Here is a 17976-nt window from a genome sequence, read left to right as displayed (position 1 = left end):
CCTGTTTTCAAAAAGGCATATGTTGACTTAGATGAGGGTACGTTGGCGAGGATCAGTCAAGCTGTAGACAGTGATAAGACAATCAGTTAATCATAAAACTCGAGACACTAGTAGGAAAGAAGGTATTTGATAAATACTGACCGAATGATTTTGACATCTTTGTCAAGCTTGGCTCGACCCTCAATGGCATTCGGCGTAATCAAAATATACTGTCGGGATACTGATCGACGAGCGGCATCCACCTACACATAAAAACGATTATTCATCAGCTTCCATCATTCTGTGTTTGACAGTTTCAGCAAGACAGAAGATAAAAACCTACCAGCATATTCGTACTGATTGCTCGATTGACATTGTCCATGAAGACGTCAAACTCATCCAAGCATCGGATCGGCGAACCAATGGCCTCCCATACAGAGAGAAGCATACAAATCGACGAAAACGACTTTTCACCTCCCGACAGCGTCTTGGTGTTACGTCCCGACGAGTGTTTGCGAGTCTTGTCGGGTTCAATCTGGATGTTGACGCGCCTAGCCCTGTGATCGAGATCGATCTTGCCTCTGAATCCACGCTCGCTGAGAAGGTAGCTGAACTGGATACGTATCCGAGCGCTGATTTGCCTCTGGAACTGTCGCCATAGGTGAAGTCGGTGCTCAATTGCTTGCTTCAGACTTGAAATAGTTTCGTCAACGTCCCTCGTCTTCTTCATGACATCCTCGTATCTCGTCCGGGCCTCAATGGCTCGGTCATAAATCTGCTGGTCCGTGGCTCCTTGCCGAGCCTCTCGCTGTGCAAGTTGCTCGCAAACCCGTTGGTATTTGATCTCCAGGCTTTCATACGTTTCATCCTCAGGGATGTGAACACGATCCGGTGATGCTTGCTGAGCTTGCAGAATGAAATCTGCCACTTCTGCAACCTTCTGATCGCGCCTCGTCTCTGCTCGTCTTCTTTCGTGTCGCTCAATATCTAGCCTCTCAAAAGCGGCATTCTTTTCAGCGACTGTGATTTTCCGCATTGCTTCATACTTCTTGACCTTATCGTCCGCTTTCGCGATGCGACTTTGGTGATCCTTACGCACATCCTTTTCCGCGTCGAGACGTGCCTTGGCCTCTTCTGCTTTTTGGCTCAGGTCTCGCTTTTCAAGTCTCAGATTGCCGTACTGCAGACCGAGTTGCTCCTCTTCAATGCGCTTTGCTTCTCGTTCTTCTCGTAGTGCAACCAGCCGTCCGTCAACACCCTCGAAAGCATCCAGGTCGAGTGATATCCGCTGTATATCCGCTTGAACTCGGCGATAATCGCTTTCTAGATTGCTGATTTCAGTCCTGTGCGACGTAAGCTCCGACTTATAGTCTTCTAGCCGTTGACGTGCTTGGCGTTCCTCGGTCATGAGTTCCTTAACCTCTAAGCCCAGCTGTCTGAGGTTCTCCTTTTGCACAACCAATCGCTGGGCTGAGTCTGAGCGCATGCGAGGTCGCAAGCCAGATGGCGTGACAGGAGAAGTGCCGATGTTTCCCGATCGATTAGTGATTCTTAGACCATGGCCACGTTTTCCTTTGCCGTCATGGAAACAAAGGCACGCGGTCACGTTTCGAGGGGGACCGTCGTTATCAATCATCACTCGCTCTGCTTCTAAACGCTCCTTGATCAGGATGACCTTCTCAATCTGGTTATTGATAACAAGCTGTGTCCGAATGAGGTCATGGTCAAATTCCAAGACTCTGAGAATAGTGTCGAATTCGGCATCTGGCTCTTGAGCCCTAGTATCAATTGAACTCCCATAGGCAATGTAGATGGGTGGTTGCCTTTTCAGACCCAGTCGCTGGATGAGATTTGATAATCTTGAATGATCTCTTTTGCTCTTTACAACAAATGCATTCAAAGTCTCTCCAAGAGTTTTCTCGAGAAGAGCAGCCCACTCTGGCTTTCGGAGGGTAATGTGGGTGCCTAGGGGTCCCAGCGGTTTGCTTTCAAACCCGCTATCCTTCTCAACTTGCCTGGCGAGGTTAAGGAGCTCTTGGTCGTATCCGTCAAAAGCTGAACCACTACTTTGCTCCAGCTCTCTGACGCCCTTTTGCGCCATAACTACCTCCTTACGTTTATCTTGCACGATACGATCCGCATGTTCACAAGCTTCCTTGGCTTTATCAATCTTTGATTTCAAAGCCGGCATTTTGGCCTTGGCTTCAGCGATCTGCTCGTTGACATCTTTTTCTTTCGCTTGCGCTTCGGAGAGCTCTTGATCTTTCTCGGCCCGCGCTGAGCCCGATGACCTGTCCAAGCGATTTTCTTCCTCTTTGATCTTGTTCTCACAGGATTGTATATCTGACCGCAGGGTTTTGAGTCGCATATGAGCATCTCGCTCTTCACGCTGTAGTTCTGTCTGTTTTCTCTTGGCGTCATTCCATGCAACCTCTGCCGCTGACATTTTCTCTTCGAAAGTCTCTTCCTCACTGTTGAGAGCCTCTCGGGCTTCTTGAGCCCGAGCTAGCTTTTCGTCAGCTTCGTCGAGTTTCGCTGACGCCTTCACGGTGTCCCTTTCCCAATCAATGAGTTCTTTGTCTCGTCTGGTTATATCGGCATTCCGTTGTTCCAGCTCTCTCTCTCGCTCAACCACTTGGGACCAGACAAGCTGGTTCCTATAGTGCCTTGCTTTCTCACGGAGACCCTGGTTCTTCTGGGCTATCTCTGCAAGTCTTTGCGCATCGTCCATCTCCTTCTTGACAACATCTATCTTCTCGTCAAGATCGTCGCGGAGAATAAGAGTCTTGTCCAAGGTATCCTGAGACATTTTATAGTCATTGTCCAGCTGCTCGAGCTGAACGCCAGAAACGAAATACTTATACTTTTGTGCCGGGCTTGCAGCGTTCAGAAATTGTCTCGCATTATCCTGCGAGAGAACCGTAAGAGGATTCCCAATCTGCAGGGCATACCATTCGGATATTTCCTCGACTTCCTGCTTCTTGACTGAGACAACTTTGCCTTGCTCGTTCTTGATCTTGAAACCACTGGCGCCCGATTTGGTAAAGTGCCGCTCGATGGTGATTGATGAGCCGTATGTATCGGGCTGGTAAGAATCGGACCCAGCGTTCTTGATCTTGACAACCAGGCTTCCATGTTCGCGCCCCTCTTTGACAAAGGACTTTAAACTACCACCTCTGTTGGTGTCGCTTGCCTTGCCACCGAGGCACAGAGTCAGGGCCGTCAAAACAGCACTCTTGCCACTGCCGTTCTCTCCAACAATGAAGTTGATCAGAGGCCCAAGTTCCACATGCAATCGTTCGTGACACATGAAGTTGAAACATGTAATGCTCTCAATAATTCCGCTCTCGGCAACCATGTTGTCAAATGTCTGTGTCGTTGTGCGGCGCTTCAGTTTCTGCGTAGCTTGCTGGTCGTCCCAGTCCGTGTTCTCGAGATGTCGGAAGCCATTGTCTCTCATAAGTTCGTACTGAGTCTGAGGAGGGGACGCGGGGAGTTCGCCGTCATCGTCGTCGCCATTTCCGTTTTCACTGTCGGAGCCCGAGCTCGAGGAGACATCATCTTGTTCTGCATCTGCTGCTCTGCTCCCTGAAGCCTCCGCTGAACGGCCAGCCGAATACCGCACCTTTTTTCTCTATCACCGCGAGGGTCAGCCACCCGCCATTTTGCTCGAGCACGTATTCAAAATAATTACCGGCTGCGTATCATTTGCCATCGATGCCTGGGCCTCAACAACTTCGGTAATTTCTTCTCCGTCTTCCAGGCCTGATGCCAATCGTGATCGCTTACGTGGGGCCATTGTCGATGGCTGCTAGAGCAACGCTGTTGGCTGAATGTAATAGAGGAGGGGCTGTGCGACGGTCAGAGAAGCGTAATTGTCGAGATTAGAGGGATATTAGCAGAATCGCATCCCGTCGTCGTCATGGACATCTTGCACGCCCCTCTGTTTGACAAAAGATATGCCGACGCTGGCCTCCCAAATTCCATTAAGCTGTTTCTTTAGTGGCGCGTTGACCGCGACGGGCGCGTCGTGGGGTCAGTGAACTAGTGGCTGCATGACTAAGGCACCTTGCACCTCTGATATCATCAAGTGGGTAAAATCAGAGAACCCGATTTACTACTACGGGGAGAAAATGTGCAATTTATACAGATCAAGGATTATTCTGAAAAATGCAAATTTGAATCTTATTTAATCAAAATCTAAAAATACTCGCCATAAATACCACCCACCGGTGGACTGTACCAGTGGCCGTTCATTAAGTGGCGTGTAAGTGCAGCGAGTTTTTACCAGCGTGGGGCTTCTTCTAGACACTTCTGAAAGAGCTACGATTTTACACTTCTCAAACTTGCGTCCATTGCAGGTTTCACCATCTCGCCATGTCGATGCCTCCCAGTAGTTATATGTGGATCCTCTCACAGTGAGCATGTCTGCAGACGGCAATGTCGGCGAGACAGAGGCTGCTGTCACTGGGCAGCTCCCAGAAAACACCGTCGAGTACATGCTTTTTGTGATTGACAGCCAGCAAACCGAAGCTCGTAAAACACGCTCTCGCCTTGAAACTATTCGAAAAGCAGCAGTAGAGCTCGCTCAATCCCTCACAAAGGATTACATATGGCAACGTGAGGGCTTCGAAGTCTCGTTCAAAAGCGAAAATGGTAAGTGTCGTGCATGATACCTGTTGTGGCTGCAGCTCACGATTCTTCCATTATGTTCTAACAACCATCTCCTAGGATTACTCTTTCTGCATGGCACTACCGATTATGGAGATGCCATAGAAGATGAGTGGCTCATTGTCTATATGCTTTGTGAATTATCCAAAGCCCATCCAGATCTTTGGGTGAGAGTTGGAGACTCTGATGGAGAGTTTCTCTTAGTCGAAGCCGCCAATACCCTTCCCAGTTGGTTAAGTCCGGAGATTGACCAATACCGCGTATGGATTCACCTCGGAAAGATCTTTCTCATTCCTATCAACTCCAAGATCAAAAATGGACCTTCTATGCATTCCCGGGAAGTAGATCAGTTATCGCTCTTGCAAGCCGTAACCTTTCTACGGTCAAGTACAGACGGGCTTGTTCAGCTTCCTGCCATCGATTCTGAAGCGTTCCATAGGCTAAAAAAATACCCTGAGCACATATCCAACTCCATCCACCATTCTCTTGTCACGATTCCCCGAGCAGTAGCCTACATTATACATGGTCTGCCAAAGTCTATAGCCCCTGCTGTTGAGAGCTTCTATCTGAGAGATGCCAACTCCTTAAAGCCTATCCTGTCATCATCAGCATCCCTAGAATTCCCCCCAGAAGATTTTGTTACAGTCAGCGTGAGACTCAGCAAGACTCTCTACGCTCAACTCAAGTCTCAACGATTCGATACGCCGCCGAGATGGGAATCCGTATTCCGAAGTACTAAAATCGAGAATCTATCATCAAATGAAGAGCAGAAAAGAGTTGAGCGCTTAGAGACAGGCATGAAACTCACTTGTGGCTTTGAGATGCTCGCCAAGGATGCAGAGAATAGCAAAAGCAGAGTTGTCCGTGAGATGGCCATTATGCTAGAAGACCTACAAGAAGATGGAAGCTCAGTCTTACCATCTGATGACGACATCAGGTTGTGGGACCAAGTTGACCGGGACGACGACGATTCATGGCTTGATATTAATTATGAGGATTTCGAGCGCGAACTCGAGGGCAAACAAGCTCAAGCACCTTCAAAGGGGGCATCTGGCTTCGGCGAGGCGCAGACTCAGCAAAATCTGCGAAAGATCGTCTCTCGTTTTGAAGCTTTCCTCAATGACGACAGTGCAGGGCTGGATGGAGCTGAGCTAGACAGGATGGACGTTGACAATGACGATGATGAAGAGGAGGATGATGATGATGATGATCAAGACGAAGATGTAAACTTTGACGAGGAGGCCTTTGCTCGAATGATGAGGGAGATGACGGGATTTACAACAACAGCCACTGGGAGAGAAGCACAGGGAAGTAATATCAAGGCTGCAGAAGACCACTCCGACAGCGAGAACGACAGTGAGGCGGTAGAAGATCGAGATATTCAGGATCTTGCCTCTCGCATGGAAGCTGAACTTAAGGAGTACGGCACCCTTCAGCTCGACCCACCAACCGCCAAGCGTGCCATCAAGTCAAAAGAAAGCTCGGAGAAGAAGGGGAAAGGCAAGGAGAAAGAACAGCTACTGCAAGGACAAGGCGCCCAATCAGCCAATGATTCTGATAATGACGACGACGACGAGATCGACATCGACTATAACCTAGCCAAAAACCTGCTCGAGAGTTTCAAGAGCCAGGGTGGTATGGCTGGTCCGGCGGGAAATCTTATGGGGCTTATGGGTTTCCAGCTACCGCGTGATGAGGATAGTGGAAGCGAGGGGGGCGAATGAGAAAGGTGATAAACTCAGCTAGAACTGCATCCAAGTAATTGCAGACCAGGGCTTTATCAGAGTGTCAATTTTGCGTTTACATACCAAATAAGGTACATCCGCCAATATCAATTACCAATCTAGATAAACAAGTACCATATATCTAAAGCTAATTATACCGAATACTCCTTGCTCGTCCAATATATTGCTTTTCTTCTCTTCTAATGAAACCAAGATGCCAATGCCTAAGCAACAAGCAGCGATTAGCCCACGTCAATCGGCTCGAATCTATTCTACTCTTCTTTCGTCTCCTCCTTCATCTCCTCCTTCGTGGTCTTTCCTGGGTTTCCACTCTTCTGCTCGCCCGTCATGTCATAGAGTGCATTGATGTTATACCGCTTCAGCTCCTCCCACTCCTTGCCGTCGACGACAGAGATACCACAAAACATCTAGCATGTCACATACTGTCAGCTTCTATCTTACCCGATGTTCGTCAAGCGCCGTGACCCGCGAGTGAAAGAGGGATCGGGGGTTAATGATGCGATATACCTGGAATATCTCGACGAGGATGACCTTGTCTGGGGTTCTGAGGTTGACTTTGTGCTCGGGCTTGACCATGCCGGCAATCATCTTGATGACTGCTTCTGATTTGAGAATGGTGTGATTTCTCATAGTGTGTCGGATGGCATACTGCTCATTCTGTACGTTAGTCACAATCATGTCTGAGAAGAAGAAGAAGAAGAAGAAGAAGCTCTCTTAATCCAAGTCAAAACTCACAGTAAAAGCGGGAGATACCTCGGCTTGCTGGGCTTCTGGCGTCGGCTCAAGTGGTTGAGCCGTCTCTTTTACTTCTTCCGCCTTTTCATCTGAGCCTTCTGCTTTCAGTTTCTCCTCGTCCTTCTCCTCGTCCTCTCCCTCCTTCTCTTCCTCATTCAAGCTGAAAAACGACGCAAGAACTTTCCACGCCACCCGTTGAATCCCCTTCTCCGTCGCCTTATCCGTGTCCATCACTGGCGTCAGCCGGTTAATGTACTTGCACTTGCGGTCCTTCGGGCTGGGGCACTCTTGCGCATCTCTGCAGATCCGGAGGACCAGCTGATACGGGTCCACCGGCTTCATCGTCTTCATGAAGAAGACGCACTCGATGCCAACTGCTACCGGCGAGAAGACCCTTCGTTCTTTCGGCTTCCGAGACTCCTTCATCGCGTCAAGCTCCTTCTGGATGGACGCCTCGATGTCTTCTGCTTCATCTCCTGACTGGGCGTGTGCCTCTGAGGCGTCGACTGGTGGCTTGATGCCGTACATCTTTTCACCATACTATCAATTGTCATTTAGTAACCACATCAAGCAGCATGAATGGCTCATGCTGTCAAAGACTAAGAAAAGTAAGAATACAGCTCCTACCTCTTCGCACATGGCCGTAAACTCTCGGACCGCTTTGCCCTTCATACCTCTGGCATAGGTGACCCAAATGCCTTCATCGCCCACGTCGAGCGCGGTGCCCATTTCCACTCTGCCGGCATACTTTGCCTTTTGAGCCGGTGTCTTCCATCTTCCAGCTGTACCCTCCTATTTTAGAAGCCTCAGTAAGTATAACAATTCATATATATTGAATATGGTGGTATCGTATAGAAGAAAGGGAACGAGAGGTAGTTTTTCTCCAGAAAGACGTATGAATTCATGGTAAATACCTTTCTTTTCTTGAAAGCAGAGCCGTCGGCTCCCCCAGGGCCTTGTTTCCTTTTTGATGTAGCGTCTGCCATCTCAATTGATCTCCTGGAGCCAAAATTGCCGACTGAAATGCCTAAAAGGTATAGGATGCAATATGAGCACGCGAGAACAGTGTATTTTATTCCAAGCCTGGCGATTAGTTACGGCGAAAGAGTAGCCGGTACCTAGACTTCGAAGGCAGCGTGTAGCAGAAGCATGGTACCGAGAACTTATTCTCAGCATCGATTTCGAGTAAGCATCACGTGATCACTTGTGTCCAAGTGCCTACTCCAAAGGAGCTCACGCGATAGAAGAGCAAATGTTGTATAAAAAGATAATATGAACTTAAAATTTATAGGTACTCATTATAATGTCCAGTTATTCCAAATACCATCCCATCGTTTTCTCATTTTCAAAAATCCTTCCCCGTTCAAACCTGCTTAATTAACGATCGGTACCTGCCTTGATCCATATTTATCAGGTCTATTACAATTTCAAAGGCTGATAATCAGTCATCATGGCAGCCCTCTTTACTCTGTCTTGGCATTGTTCCTCGCACTGGCTTCTGCCGTCATGATCAATGCTCGAGGAGCATCTTCTTTGGGCATATATAGCTCGACAAACTGGAGACATTCTGCGGCGTTAAAGGTAGGGTCTGTGAGGAGACTGTCTAGCTCGTCCTTGGTCTTGACGGCGAACTTCTTGGCCGTCTTGGATCCGCCAAAGACGTCAACTAGAGCCTTGAAATCCCAGTTTGCAATGTCGTTGTACTCGGCTTCCATGCCGTGAATGAAACGTTCAATGGTAAAGCCATCGTTGCAGATGACAAAGCTAAAAAGGAATGAGTCAGTTCTACTGTGTAGCTGGTAGCACTTGGGTATTACGGATAGATACTCACATGATAGGCTTCAACTTGAGACGAATCATTGTGCTCAATTCTTGAGCAGTGAGCTGGAATGAGCCGTCACCAACAAAGAGGATTGTTCTGCGGTCGCTATTGTCATCGGCAGCCGCAAGAACAGCTCCTTGGCAGGCACCAACAGACCAGCCAATGCTTCCCCAAAGGACTTGAGAAAGTGCAGTAACGCCAGAGGGGAATTTAGTATCCCAGATACCAAAGTTGGCTGTTCCAGTCTCGGTGATGACAATGTCGTTCTTTTTTAGGAATTCTCCAACGCGCGGCCAGAAGAAAGCCTGTGTAATAACGGGTGAGTTATCTCGGTTCTTGGTCACTTCATTCTCGACAACTGGTGCTGGCTGAGCATTGATCTCAGATGCATCGAGCTGCTTGATCACTTGTCGCAGCACACCCCTCATCTGGACACCTGGATAGGTCGAATATTTGACAATGCAGTGATCGCTGTGTAGATCAATCGTGTTCAGCTGTGAGGTGCGGTAAGAGAAACCAGCAGTGTTGAAGTCGCTCTGTAATAGTGTGACAAGTCAGATATTTGGCGAACACGTAAAGGACAAAAGTATCAGAATGGGTACATACCTTGAGGGCACCGATTGTCAATATCAAATCGGAAGACTCAACCATGTCCTTAACTTGAGGCGGATGTGAGCCGTCACCGGCATAGACACCGCCATATGTTGGGTGTTCTTCGTTAACAGCACCTTTACCCATGGGAGTGACAAAGACGGGGAGATTTGTCTTTTCGATGAGATCATGAACCTCATCAAGAACACGATGACGGATAGCACAAGCATCGACAAGGATGACAGGGTTCTTTGCAGCACGCAGATACTTGAGAACAACATCAACGACGTATGCTTCGCTCTCGGGATCATTTGGAGGCTCCGACAAATCAATTGGCTCCTTGAGCCTGGCGCCTTCTACCTTTGCCTGGACCATATCGGTAGGAAGCATAATGTAGACGGGTCGAGAACGAATGAAGCAAACTCGAAGGGCATGGTCGATCTGGGTAGCGATTTCGTTGGGATTGGTGAGCTTGGCCACTTCGCAGGATATTTGAGCGCTCATGTTGGCAAAGATGTTGAAGTCACCGTTTCCGAGCGTGTGGTGGAGGAGCATGCCGTTTCGCTGCGAAACGGTGGAAGGGCAGCCGACGATGTGAACGACTGGGACGTGTTCCGAAAAGGCACCGGCAACGCCATTGATGGCTGAGAGCTCTCCCACTCCAAAAGTGGTGATGAGAGCTCCCATCTGCTTGACACGAGCATAGCCATCAGCAGCATAAGCTAGAAGAAGTTGCACAGTTAGCAAAGAGATGTCCCTATTTGGGATGGATATCTTGGTGGATGAAATGAATAGCTGTTACACCATCATGTCATTTCAAATGCAATTGAAACTCACCAGCATTGAGTTCGTTGACGCTGCCGACCCATCTCAGGCCACACGATGGCAGATAGTCGAGGGCAAGGAGGTTGTAATCGCCTGGAAGGCCATGGATGGAGCGAATGCCAATTTCGTGGAGACGCCGAAAGAGGTATTCGGCAACGTCCATGGGCTGCTCGAGATTCTGCACCCTAATGTTGATGCTGGCCATGATTCAAACAATGGTTGGGGCTTTCTTTGATGCTGTTTATTATGGCTTATAGGTGTGATGGCGACAATCAATGTATGTATCAGATGGAGGGGCAGGTAATAATGACAATGCTGCTCCTCTAGAATTGATTTGAATAATAGGCAATGTATTCTATGCAGGAGGTATTCCTAGGGAAATTGTTGTCTGAGGGTACAAGAGAGACAAGGCAGCATCCCAACAGCGACCAACCGACGATATATATCTTCCCATCACTGCTGCAAACAAAAACCACCCAAACGATTGAAGCTTCTCTCGCTAGTCTCGAAGCTGTCCCAGAACAGCAATCGGCATCGAATCGAGCGCCATAAAAAAAAAAAAAGACCCACCCATGCGCGCACGTTTTGCTCATGCCACCGGCAGGCATGATCTGACCTTCAGACGCGCCTCTGTGGTGATAGTGATGTAATCCGGCAGCAGGCCCGCGATAAGGCCATTTACAGTTGGCCCACGCAGGCCGCTAGTGCCGCCGTCAATCGCCAATGGCCCGCTGCAGGGCCTAGGAGTGGCACTTCAGGCCATCTAGATCCATCGGAACGTTGCTCGGCAGGCGCCCGGTCAATTACAGCTCGTTTTTCTCGGACGGGCCTGTTTCAAGCACCGATCAGATCACGGTATTTCGTATGCACTGAAGTGATGCAGAATAGTGGAAATTGATAAGTCGACAGGCTTCGATAGGCCAAACCCGTCCCAGGCATTGAGTAAAGGGGAGTTTTCTATTCAAACACAGTGGCATGCTTTGCCCTTGACGGCTCTCACCACCATGCCATGCCTACTTGTACACGCACACCAACAAGCCTGCATGATAACGCATCCCGTCCTCGTACCATGCTCCCAACACGACATCTCGTCTGTCTATTTTGCCCCTATTCCCAACGCTTTCGAAAATAACGCCGTCGGTATTATGCTGTCAAAAGAATTGAGTTGAATCGACCTCGCTCACAATCGTACACTGCTGCCAGCACTTGCCGCAGACTTTACCTCTTTCTTTTCGTTTTCCTTGTCTCTTCCCGTCTAATCATACTCGTACAGTCGAAAAAAAAAAAAAAGCTCACGGCCGCTCCATCAATCGCAGCGGCCGTCCTTCCAGCCCGTTCTCCAGCGCTCATCCCAGCGTGAGCAGTCAAACTGCGGCTTGCCCAGCTTCTTGTTCACGTCGTTGTGCGCGCGGCATAGCCACTGCGAGAATTCGTCGCGCGAGTTCACCTGCGGTTTCTGCCGGGCCATGTAGCTCTGGAAGTCCTCGGCGCAGACCCAGCAGGGATACAGCTTGGAGAACAGCCCGACAAAGCTCATCAGGTCGGACCGCTGCGTCTGCGAGGGCGTCTCCGGGTACGAGGCCGCGATGGAATGGAGCAGCGTCCAGGTACTCCGGCCAAGAGCCTCGACGTCTGGCGGACAGTCGGCTGGAGGGCCCGAGGCGACGGCCGCGGTGGATACGGCTCTGCTGCCGGGAACTGGGTCTTTCTTGGTCTGGTCCTTGGTCTGCGTAGCCCATGCAGCAAATGAAGTGCAGCTTCGGCATCTGTAGAGACAGGGTTACCTTTGTTAATGCCATCCTCGATCCATCTATCAAGCTATACACTGCTGCCACTCCACGCTCAAGCAGGCATAAAACACAATCAAGAACTAGAAGAGAGCACTTACGGCTTGCCATCTTTGCCCAGCACGACTCCCTTGGGAAACTTCTTGGGCTGCTGGTCGGCGGCATCGGAAGCAGCCGAGGGCGCTGAAGCTGGCAGCGCCGTTGTGGCGTCTCGAAGTGAAGCCTCAGCCATTGTCTAGAAGTTCCCTCTCTCACACTATAACAACGCTCTTCGTAAGGCCCAAGTGAGCATCAAGCGGCTGTAAACAAAAAAAAAATAGTTATGTAAAAAGAAAGGCTGAGAGATAGAATAGAAATCTATTAGAATGGCCACACTAAACGCTAGTTGAACAATTGACTGAATGTCATTTGTCAGCCCACACGGCCTTTGAGGCTTTCCTAGCTCCGGGACACTTTTTTCTTTATCGATATGCCCCTCCAAGCCACTGCGCTAATAGCCCCACGTTCTAATTCGGGATCTCGTCTGAGCTATGATGATGACAGCCTTCTTTTGAGATGCCATCTTGTTTAAGCATCTTACAAGCTCAAAGCGGCGCAAAGTGGACAATCTGGTCAATTGAATTCCCTCGTACGGATACTACCACCAATCGACCATCCATCAAATGCCCTCCACCATAGCCATCACCATCATCCCACATTAGCGCTCCGCAAACATGTCACCTCCATCAACGTCCAGTCTAGAGCAGCCAATCCCAGTCCTGCTGCTCAAGACAAAATCAAGTCCAACAGACGCATACGAAGAACTCTTTTCAAGAGCATCCAGCAGCAGCCCCTCCTTCGAGCCAACATTCGTACCAGTCCTACAGCACCAATTTGACGACGGCGGGGTAGACAAAGTTCGAACTCTACTCCGCCAGAAGCGCATCGGCACGAGCCCGGACTGCGAATTCGGTGGCATCATATTCACTTCCCAAAGGGCAGTGGAGGCATTTACGCACGTTGTGCGCGAAGACGAAGCAGCAAAAGGTATTATCTCAATCACCGCCGAACTTAATTTTAAAAAAGGAAAAAAAAGGCCAAATAATAACTTCTCTCAACAGACTCCCCCGAATGGCCTCACCTGCAACACATCCCCATCTACAGCGTCGGCCCCGCCACCACCCGCGCCCTCTCCGCCGTCCCCCAACAGCCCCCCCTCCAAATTTTCGGCAGCCACACGGGCAACGGCGATGCCCTCGCGCACTTCATCCTCGACCACTATGCCGAGTGGCACCATCACGCCTCCAGCCTGCCCCCGCTGCTCTTCCTCGTCGGCGAGCAGCGCAGAGACATTATCCCGCGCACCCTGATGGATCCTTCTCTACCGGACAACAAGCGGATCACTGTCGTCGAGGAAGTCGTCTACGGCACTGGAGAGATGGAGTCATTCCCTCAGGACTTTGCGACAGTACTGGAGAGGACGCGATCCAGCTCTTCTCGGTGGGTCATTGTCTTCTCACCGACGGGCTGTGACAGCATGCTCCGCGGCCTGGGCGTGCTGGATGCCTCCACGGGGAAATTCATGCCCGGGCAGCGAGATGAGCGGACGTTTGTAGCCACTATTGGGCCTACGACTAGGAGCCACCTGGTTAAGAAATTCGACTTTGAGCCTGATGTCTGCGCTGAGACGCCCACACCAGCTGGGTTATTGGAGGGAATAGTGGCATTCCGGGAGAAAACATCATGAGAAGTCTTTATGACGAGACATAATTGAAGCAAGAGGAGGAAGCACAAGCTTGGGAAAAGCCAATGCTGGACATGGCACATCTGATTATAGCACTATAACATTGTAAGAGTAGACACTAGAGAGGCATAGATGGTGGGAAATAGCGCTCTTTCAATTTGGTTTCTGGGTATCATAGTATAAATCATCTGTCTGTCTGTCTAAGCATCAAGTATTGTTATTACTCTTCCCCCACCTCTTTCTGGCCATGGTCAGCCTCCGATGCCTTTCGCTTGTTCTCCGTCTCACTCATCATCGCATTCGACGTGAGCTCCGGAATGGTATATACATGGATTTGACGTAGATCCTATGATATGGCGCACTTCCTCCACTCTTCTGATACCGTCGATTCATTATTTTGGGTAATTGTGCGCTTATTTCGCTTTAAAAAAAACTGACAACACATGCGATATATATAAAATAAAGTGAAGAAGGGAGAGCTCCGGGAAATGTAAAAAGAGCATCAAGCTCATTCAAAATGCTGTGTTTTCCTCATCAGAGCCGTAGATTAGATAGATCAGACAATAAAAAGAAAAGGCCGCACTCTTCTTTCATGCGCCAATCACCCAAAGCTCGACGCCTATGACGCTGAACTTGGACCCTGCATCGCTGAGCGGTTCGTTTCCAAAGGTCTCACAAGTCGCGCTGTGTCCTACATCGAGCGAGTCGTCCAGCCACAGGCCATAATGTCCACCGCCAGACCCCACGCTCAAGAACCCTGTCTCGCAGTTGATGTAAAAGTCGTTTAGGCCGCTGTATGGAAACGCCTTGAAGCGAATGCCAGGTGTCGTATCTATTGATCGTGGTGTCGAAGCTCCAGATCGAGGCGGAGGAGCAAGCGTCGTACTGCGCGTCAAATGTGTCGTGTCGGCTGACGGTGGCAGCGGAAGAGACGTCAGTGTCGAGGCACGCCACAAGAAGCACTCTCCGTTGCCAAAATAGGACGCAGCCGGATGAGGATATTCGGAGAGATAGGCGCCAAATGTCTGTTGAAGATGGCTTCTTGTCAGCAGTTATTCCTCAATATACCGGTAAGATCAATATATAAATAAACAAGTTAAGACAAAAGGTAGGAAACGCTTCTTTCAACTTCATCTGCCAACCCTCAGAAACTTACCCCGCCCTCTTGATCTTTCACAACCAGCACAAAGCCCACCCTCATGCCCTCATACTGCCTGCACCTCTGATATAATGTCGCCAGGCTCGTGCCGTGCTGCTCAATGCTATACACCAAGCGCCAGTCTTCGGTGATGCGCAGCCGCTCTGGCACCATGGTTCGGATCTCCTCCGCCACCACCGTCGTCAGCAGCCTCGATGCCGCGGGCGTGCTGTCCTTGTATCCGTGGAGCACAACTGGATCCAGCGGCGGAGGACGGAAGGGACTCAGTGTGCGTAGCATGGGCGTGTAGACATCGTTAATGCCATCTTTTAGGGTCGCCGCGCGGTGAGGGTTGTTGTCTTCGTCTTCGTCGAGATGGCTGGGGACGTGTGTCTCCTCTGTCGACCAGCGCCGCATCAAACTCCACATGGCTGCCGGATATGATGTTGTATTTCCACCGTTGGAGCTTTTCTATGTAACCGCCTGACGAGCAGATGTAAGTAATTACAGCTATCCCTCTGATTTCAAAGCAGCACTCTAATGGTAAGAGCAGATTAAGCTTGGTAATTAGATATGTGGCGGTATGGGGAGACGCAAAGCTTCCGCCCTCTATTTAGCGGTCCAAACGTTATGACGTATCCAAAGATGAGACCCGCCAGCGGTGGAACAAATGCTGAACGGCCATGGAAAGAGAAGAAAAAAAGGAGAAAACGGCAAGGACAATATGATCTGATGCTGCCCAGGATGGTTGGCGATCAGAGTCCACGGCGCGGATGCTGCATGTACCTGCGTAAGAGGTGCCTGGGCGGTGGTGCTGGATTGAGTGATGACCGAGCTTGGTGGTGGCTGGAGGACGGTGACAACAGACCACTAAAATGCTAACAAGTTGACGGATGACGGCTGTCTGGCTGCTGCAGTGGGACCTGCCAGAAGCAGCAAGGCGCGCTAGCAGTACCTGTAGCCAGCAGTAGCACGTGCTGCTAAAAATATACACGGCGCCTTCAAGGCTTCCATGGCAGAGCGCAATCGACCTACATCAATCTTTGAACGTTAACACCTGATGAAACATTGACTGAGTACTACTTTATAGATAGGTTCTAAATCCATGGATCAAATAGCAAGGGTCCTTAATGTCGTGGTCTCGACGTGGTGCAAACAAATCATCGCTTGCTGTCGACAGGTACTGTAGATCCTCTAACCCAAGTCCAAAAACGATTCTGCAAACGTATATTAGCATACCACCATGCCTATCACATCATCCTTGTCAAAGGCAATACGGACCGCATGCATGTATTGAACCAGAATACATATATGTATATATATAAACAGAAAACAAAATAATAATAAAAAAGTAAGAGGCACCCGAAGCCAGTGTATTTATTCATTGCATATCTCGTCCCTCCCCTTCCCTCCACCATCTCGGCTGACTGTAGCCAAGAAATATATTCCCTTACTTTGCCAGTCTCAATTGCTCTATATCCTCAAGAAAATGCTTCCGCTTTAATTCAATTTCTCAACGCAGCTCGACGACATCTCTCAGCCAATATGTTCCACCAATTTCCTCCCTTGATTCTCAATTTACCGCATAATCTCTTGGTAAATCAACTGCTTCAGCTGCTCCTTGCTCAGGGTATCTTTGTGCTTGTCGAAATCGAAAAATTCCTCCGGGATCGGAGGCGCAGTGGGCTCGTCCTCAGGGTCGTGGTAGGGCTCGAGGTATGGGTGCTTGAGGGCCTCCTCCACCGTGATTCGCTTCACGGGGTTGAATGCAAGCAGCTTCTCCAGGAGGTCGAGTGCCAGGTCAGACGTCTTGGGGAACAAGGTGCGGAATGGCACCTTCTTCTTGAAAGGCAGCGAGCGGATGTACTCTCGTGCTCGTCGAGACTTGATGCCGTAGTAGTCCTCCATGGTGGGTGTGCCGAGCACATCCAGAATCAGAGTCAGCTGGTGGTGGTCTAGAAGAGGCTTTGTGTCAGCGCATTATTCATTCGGTCAAGTCTTCAACTCAAAGTCTCCATCTGTGAATCAACACTTACAATCTTTGCCAGGGAACAGAGGCTTGCCGCTCAGCATCTCAGCCAAGATGCAGCCAACGGACCAAACATCAATGGCCTTGGTATACTCCTTAAAGGTCAACATGATCTCGGGTGCACGATACCATCGCGTAGCGACATATTCCGTCATGAAACCCGAGTTGTCCTCCTGAGAGGCGGCAGATCTGGCCAGACCAAAATCGCAGACTTTCAGATCGCAGTTGGCATTTAATAGCAGGTTGGAGGGCTTGAGATCTCGGTGCAGAACATTGGCCGAGTGCATGGCCTTGAGAGCACGCAGCGTCTGGTAAATGAAGTACTGGCAATGGTCGTCGGATAGATCTTGGGTACGGATGACTCTGTGCATATCCGTCTCCATGAGTTCCTACGCAAAAGTTGATGGTGAGCACAGGTACCAGACGAAATGGAGAAGATGACAAGCAGACAGAATCTTGCAGCTACTCCCGGAGCTTCACAGCGGGTTAAATACCTGAATGAGGTAGACCTCGTTGAAGCTATCATAGCTTCGAGGCTTCTGGATGTCGAGGATGGAGATGATGTTTTCGTGGTTGAAATAGCGCAGCAACTTCATCTCTCGCAGGGTTCGCAGGCAGAACATGGAGTGGTCGAAGGGGGTAATCTTCTTGATGGCAACCTTTTGTCCTGACGGCTTGTGAATGGCAGAGCTGTCCACGTCAAATCGCTGTTAGCAAACGGCGTGTCCCAGAATCACCAGAAGGTGAGAAACAGGCAAAAAAACTTACCAAACGACACCGTAGGCTCCTTCACCGACTACGTCCTGGATATCATACTGCTCGCTGACATTGAAGGAGATCTTGCGCGAAGCCGACGCATTGGGAGCGTTCGACCGAGACATGGTGGTCGGGCTGGCGGCTTGGGCCTAAATCGACGGCAGTTGTGGTTTTG

General features: G+C 49.7%; 7 protein-coding genes across 7 annotated transcripts; 2 read left to right on the top strand and 5 right to left on the bottom strand.

The window, feature by feature from the left end:
* Positions 1-27: 27 nt before the first annotated feature.
* Positions 28-3778, bottom strand: TGAM01_v209291 (hypothetical protein; the record flags this gene model as incomplete). Its single annotated transcript, XM_024550526.1, has 4 exons — positions 28-61; positions 142-242; positions 323-3613; positions 3674-3778. The coding sequence occupies 4 exons, from the start codon at positions 3776-3778 to the stop codon at positions 28-30; spliced, it is 3531 nt and encodes a 1176-aa protein (XP_024404733.1).
* A 625-nt stretch (positions 3779-4403) lies between these two features.
* TGAM01_v209290 (hypothetical protein) lies at positions 4404-6374 on the top strand (the record flags this gene model as incomplete). The annotated part of the gene is made up of 2 exons (XM_018801904.1): positions 4404-4635; positions 4711-6374. 2 exons carry the CDS (start codon positions 4404-4406, stop codon positions 6372-6374), a joined length of 1896 nt encoding a protein of 631 aa, XP_018664729.1.
* A 272-nt stretch (positions 6375-6646) lies between these two features.
* On the bottom strand, positions 6647-10573 carry TGAM01_v209289 (pyruvate decarboxylase; the record flags this gene model as incomplete). The annotated part of the gene is made up of 9 exons (XM_024550525.1): positions 6647-6802; positions 6903-7052; positions 7131-7670; positions 7758-7922; positions 8522-8546; positions 8598-8894; positions 8962-9488; positions 9559-10265; positions 10381-10573. 9 exons carry the CDS (start codon positions 10571-10573, stop codon positions 6647-6649), a joined length of 2760 nt encoding a protein of 919 aa, XP_024404732.1.
* Positions 10574-11674: 1101 nt separating this feature from the next.
* Positions 11675-12387, bottom strand: TGAM01_v209288 (hypothetical protein; the record flags this gene model as incomplete). The annotated part of the gene is made up of 2 exons (XM_018801907.1): positions 11675-12134; positions 12257-12387. The coding sequence occupies 2 exons, from the start codon at positions 12385-12387 to the stop codon at positions 11675-11677; spliced, it is 591 nt and encodes a 196-aa protein (XP_018664732.1).
* Positions 12388-12868: 481 nt separating this feature from the next.
* On the top strand, positions 12869-13881 carry TGAM01_v209287 (uroporphyrinogen-III synthase; the record flags this gene model as incomplete). Its single annotated transcript, XM_018801908.1, has 2 exons — positions 12869-13181; positions 13256-13881. 2 exons carry the CDS (start codon positions 12869-12871, stop codon positions 13879-13881), a joined length of 939 nt encoding a protein of 312 aa, XP_018664733.1.
* Positions 13882-14468: 587 nt separating this feature from the next.
* On the bottom strand, positions 14469-15445 carry TGAM01_v209286 (oxidation resistance protein 1; the record flags this gene model as incomplete). The annotated part of the gene is made up of 2 exons (XM_018801909.1): positions 14469-14903; positions 15035-15445. The coding sequence occupies 2 exons, from the start codon at positions 15443-15445 to the stop codon at positions 14469-14471; spliced, it is 846 nt and encodes a 281-aa protein (XP_018664734.1).
* Positions 15446-16594: 1149 nt separating this feature from the next.
* TGAM01_v209285 (mitogen-activated protein kinase) lies at positions 16595-17926 on the bottom strand (the record flags this gene model as incomplete). Its single annotated transcript, XM_018801910.1, has 4 exons — positions 16595-16971; positions 17053-17434; positions 17540-17735; positions 17814-17926. 4 exons carry the CDS (start codon positions 17924-17926, stop codon positions 16595-16597), a joined length of 1068 nt encoding a protein of 355 aa, XP_018664735.1.
* Between the last annotated feature and the right edge of the window lie 50 nt (positions 17927-17976).

This window comes from Trichoderma gamsii (assembly GCF_001481775.2).
Source record: "Trichoderma gamsii strain T6085 chromosome Unknown Scaffold_44.2, whole genome shotgun sequence".
NCBI classification, from domain to species: Eukaryota; Fungi; Ascomycota; class Sordariomycetes; order Hypocreales; family Hypocreaceae; genus Trichoderma; species Trichoderma gamsii.
Note: the sequence above shows the minus strand (reverse complement) of the source record. Positions and strands in the feature narration are given on the sequence as shown.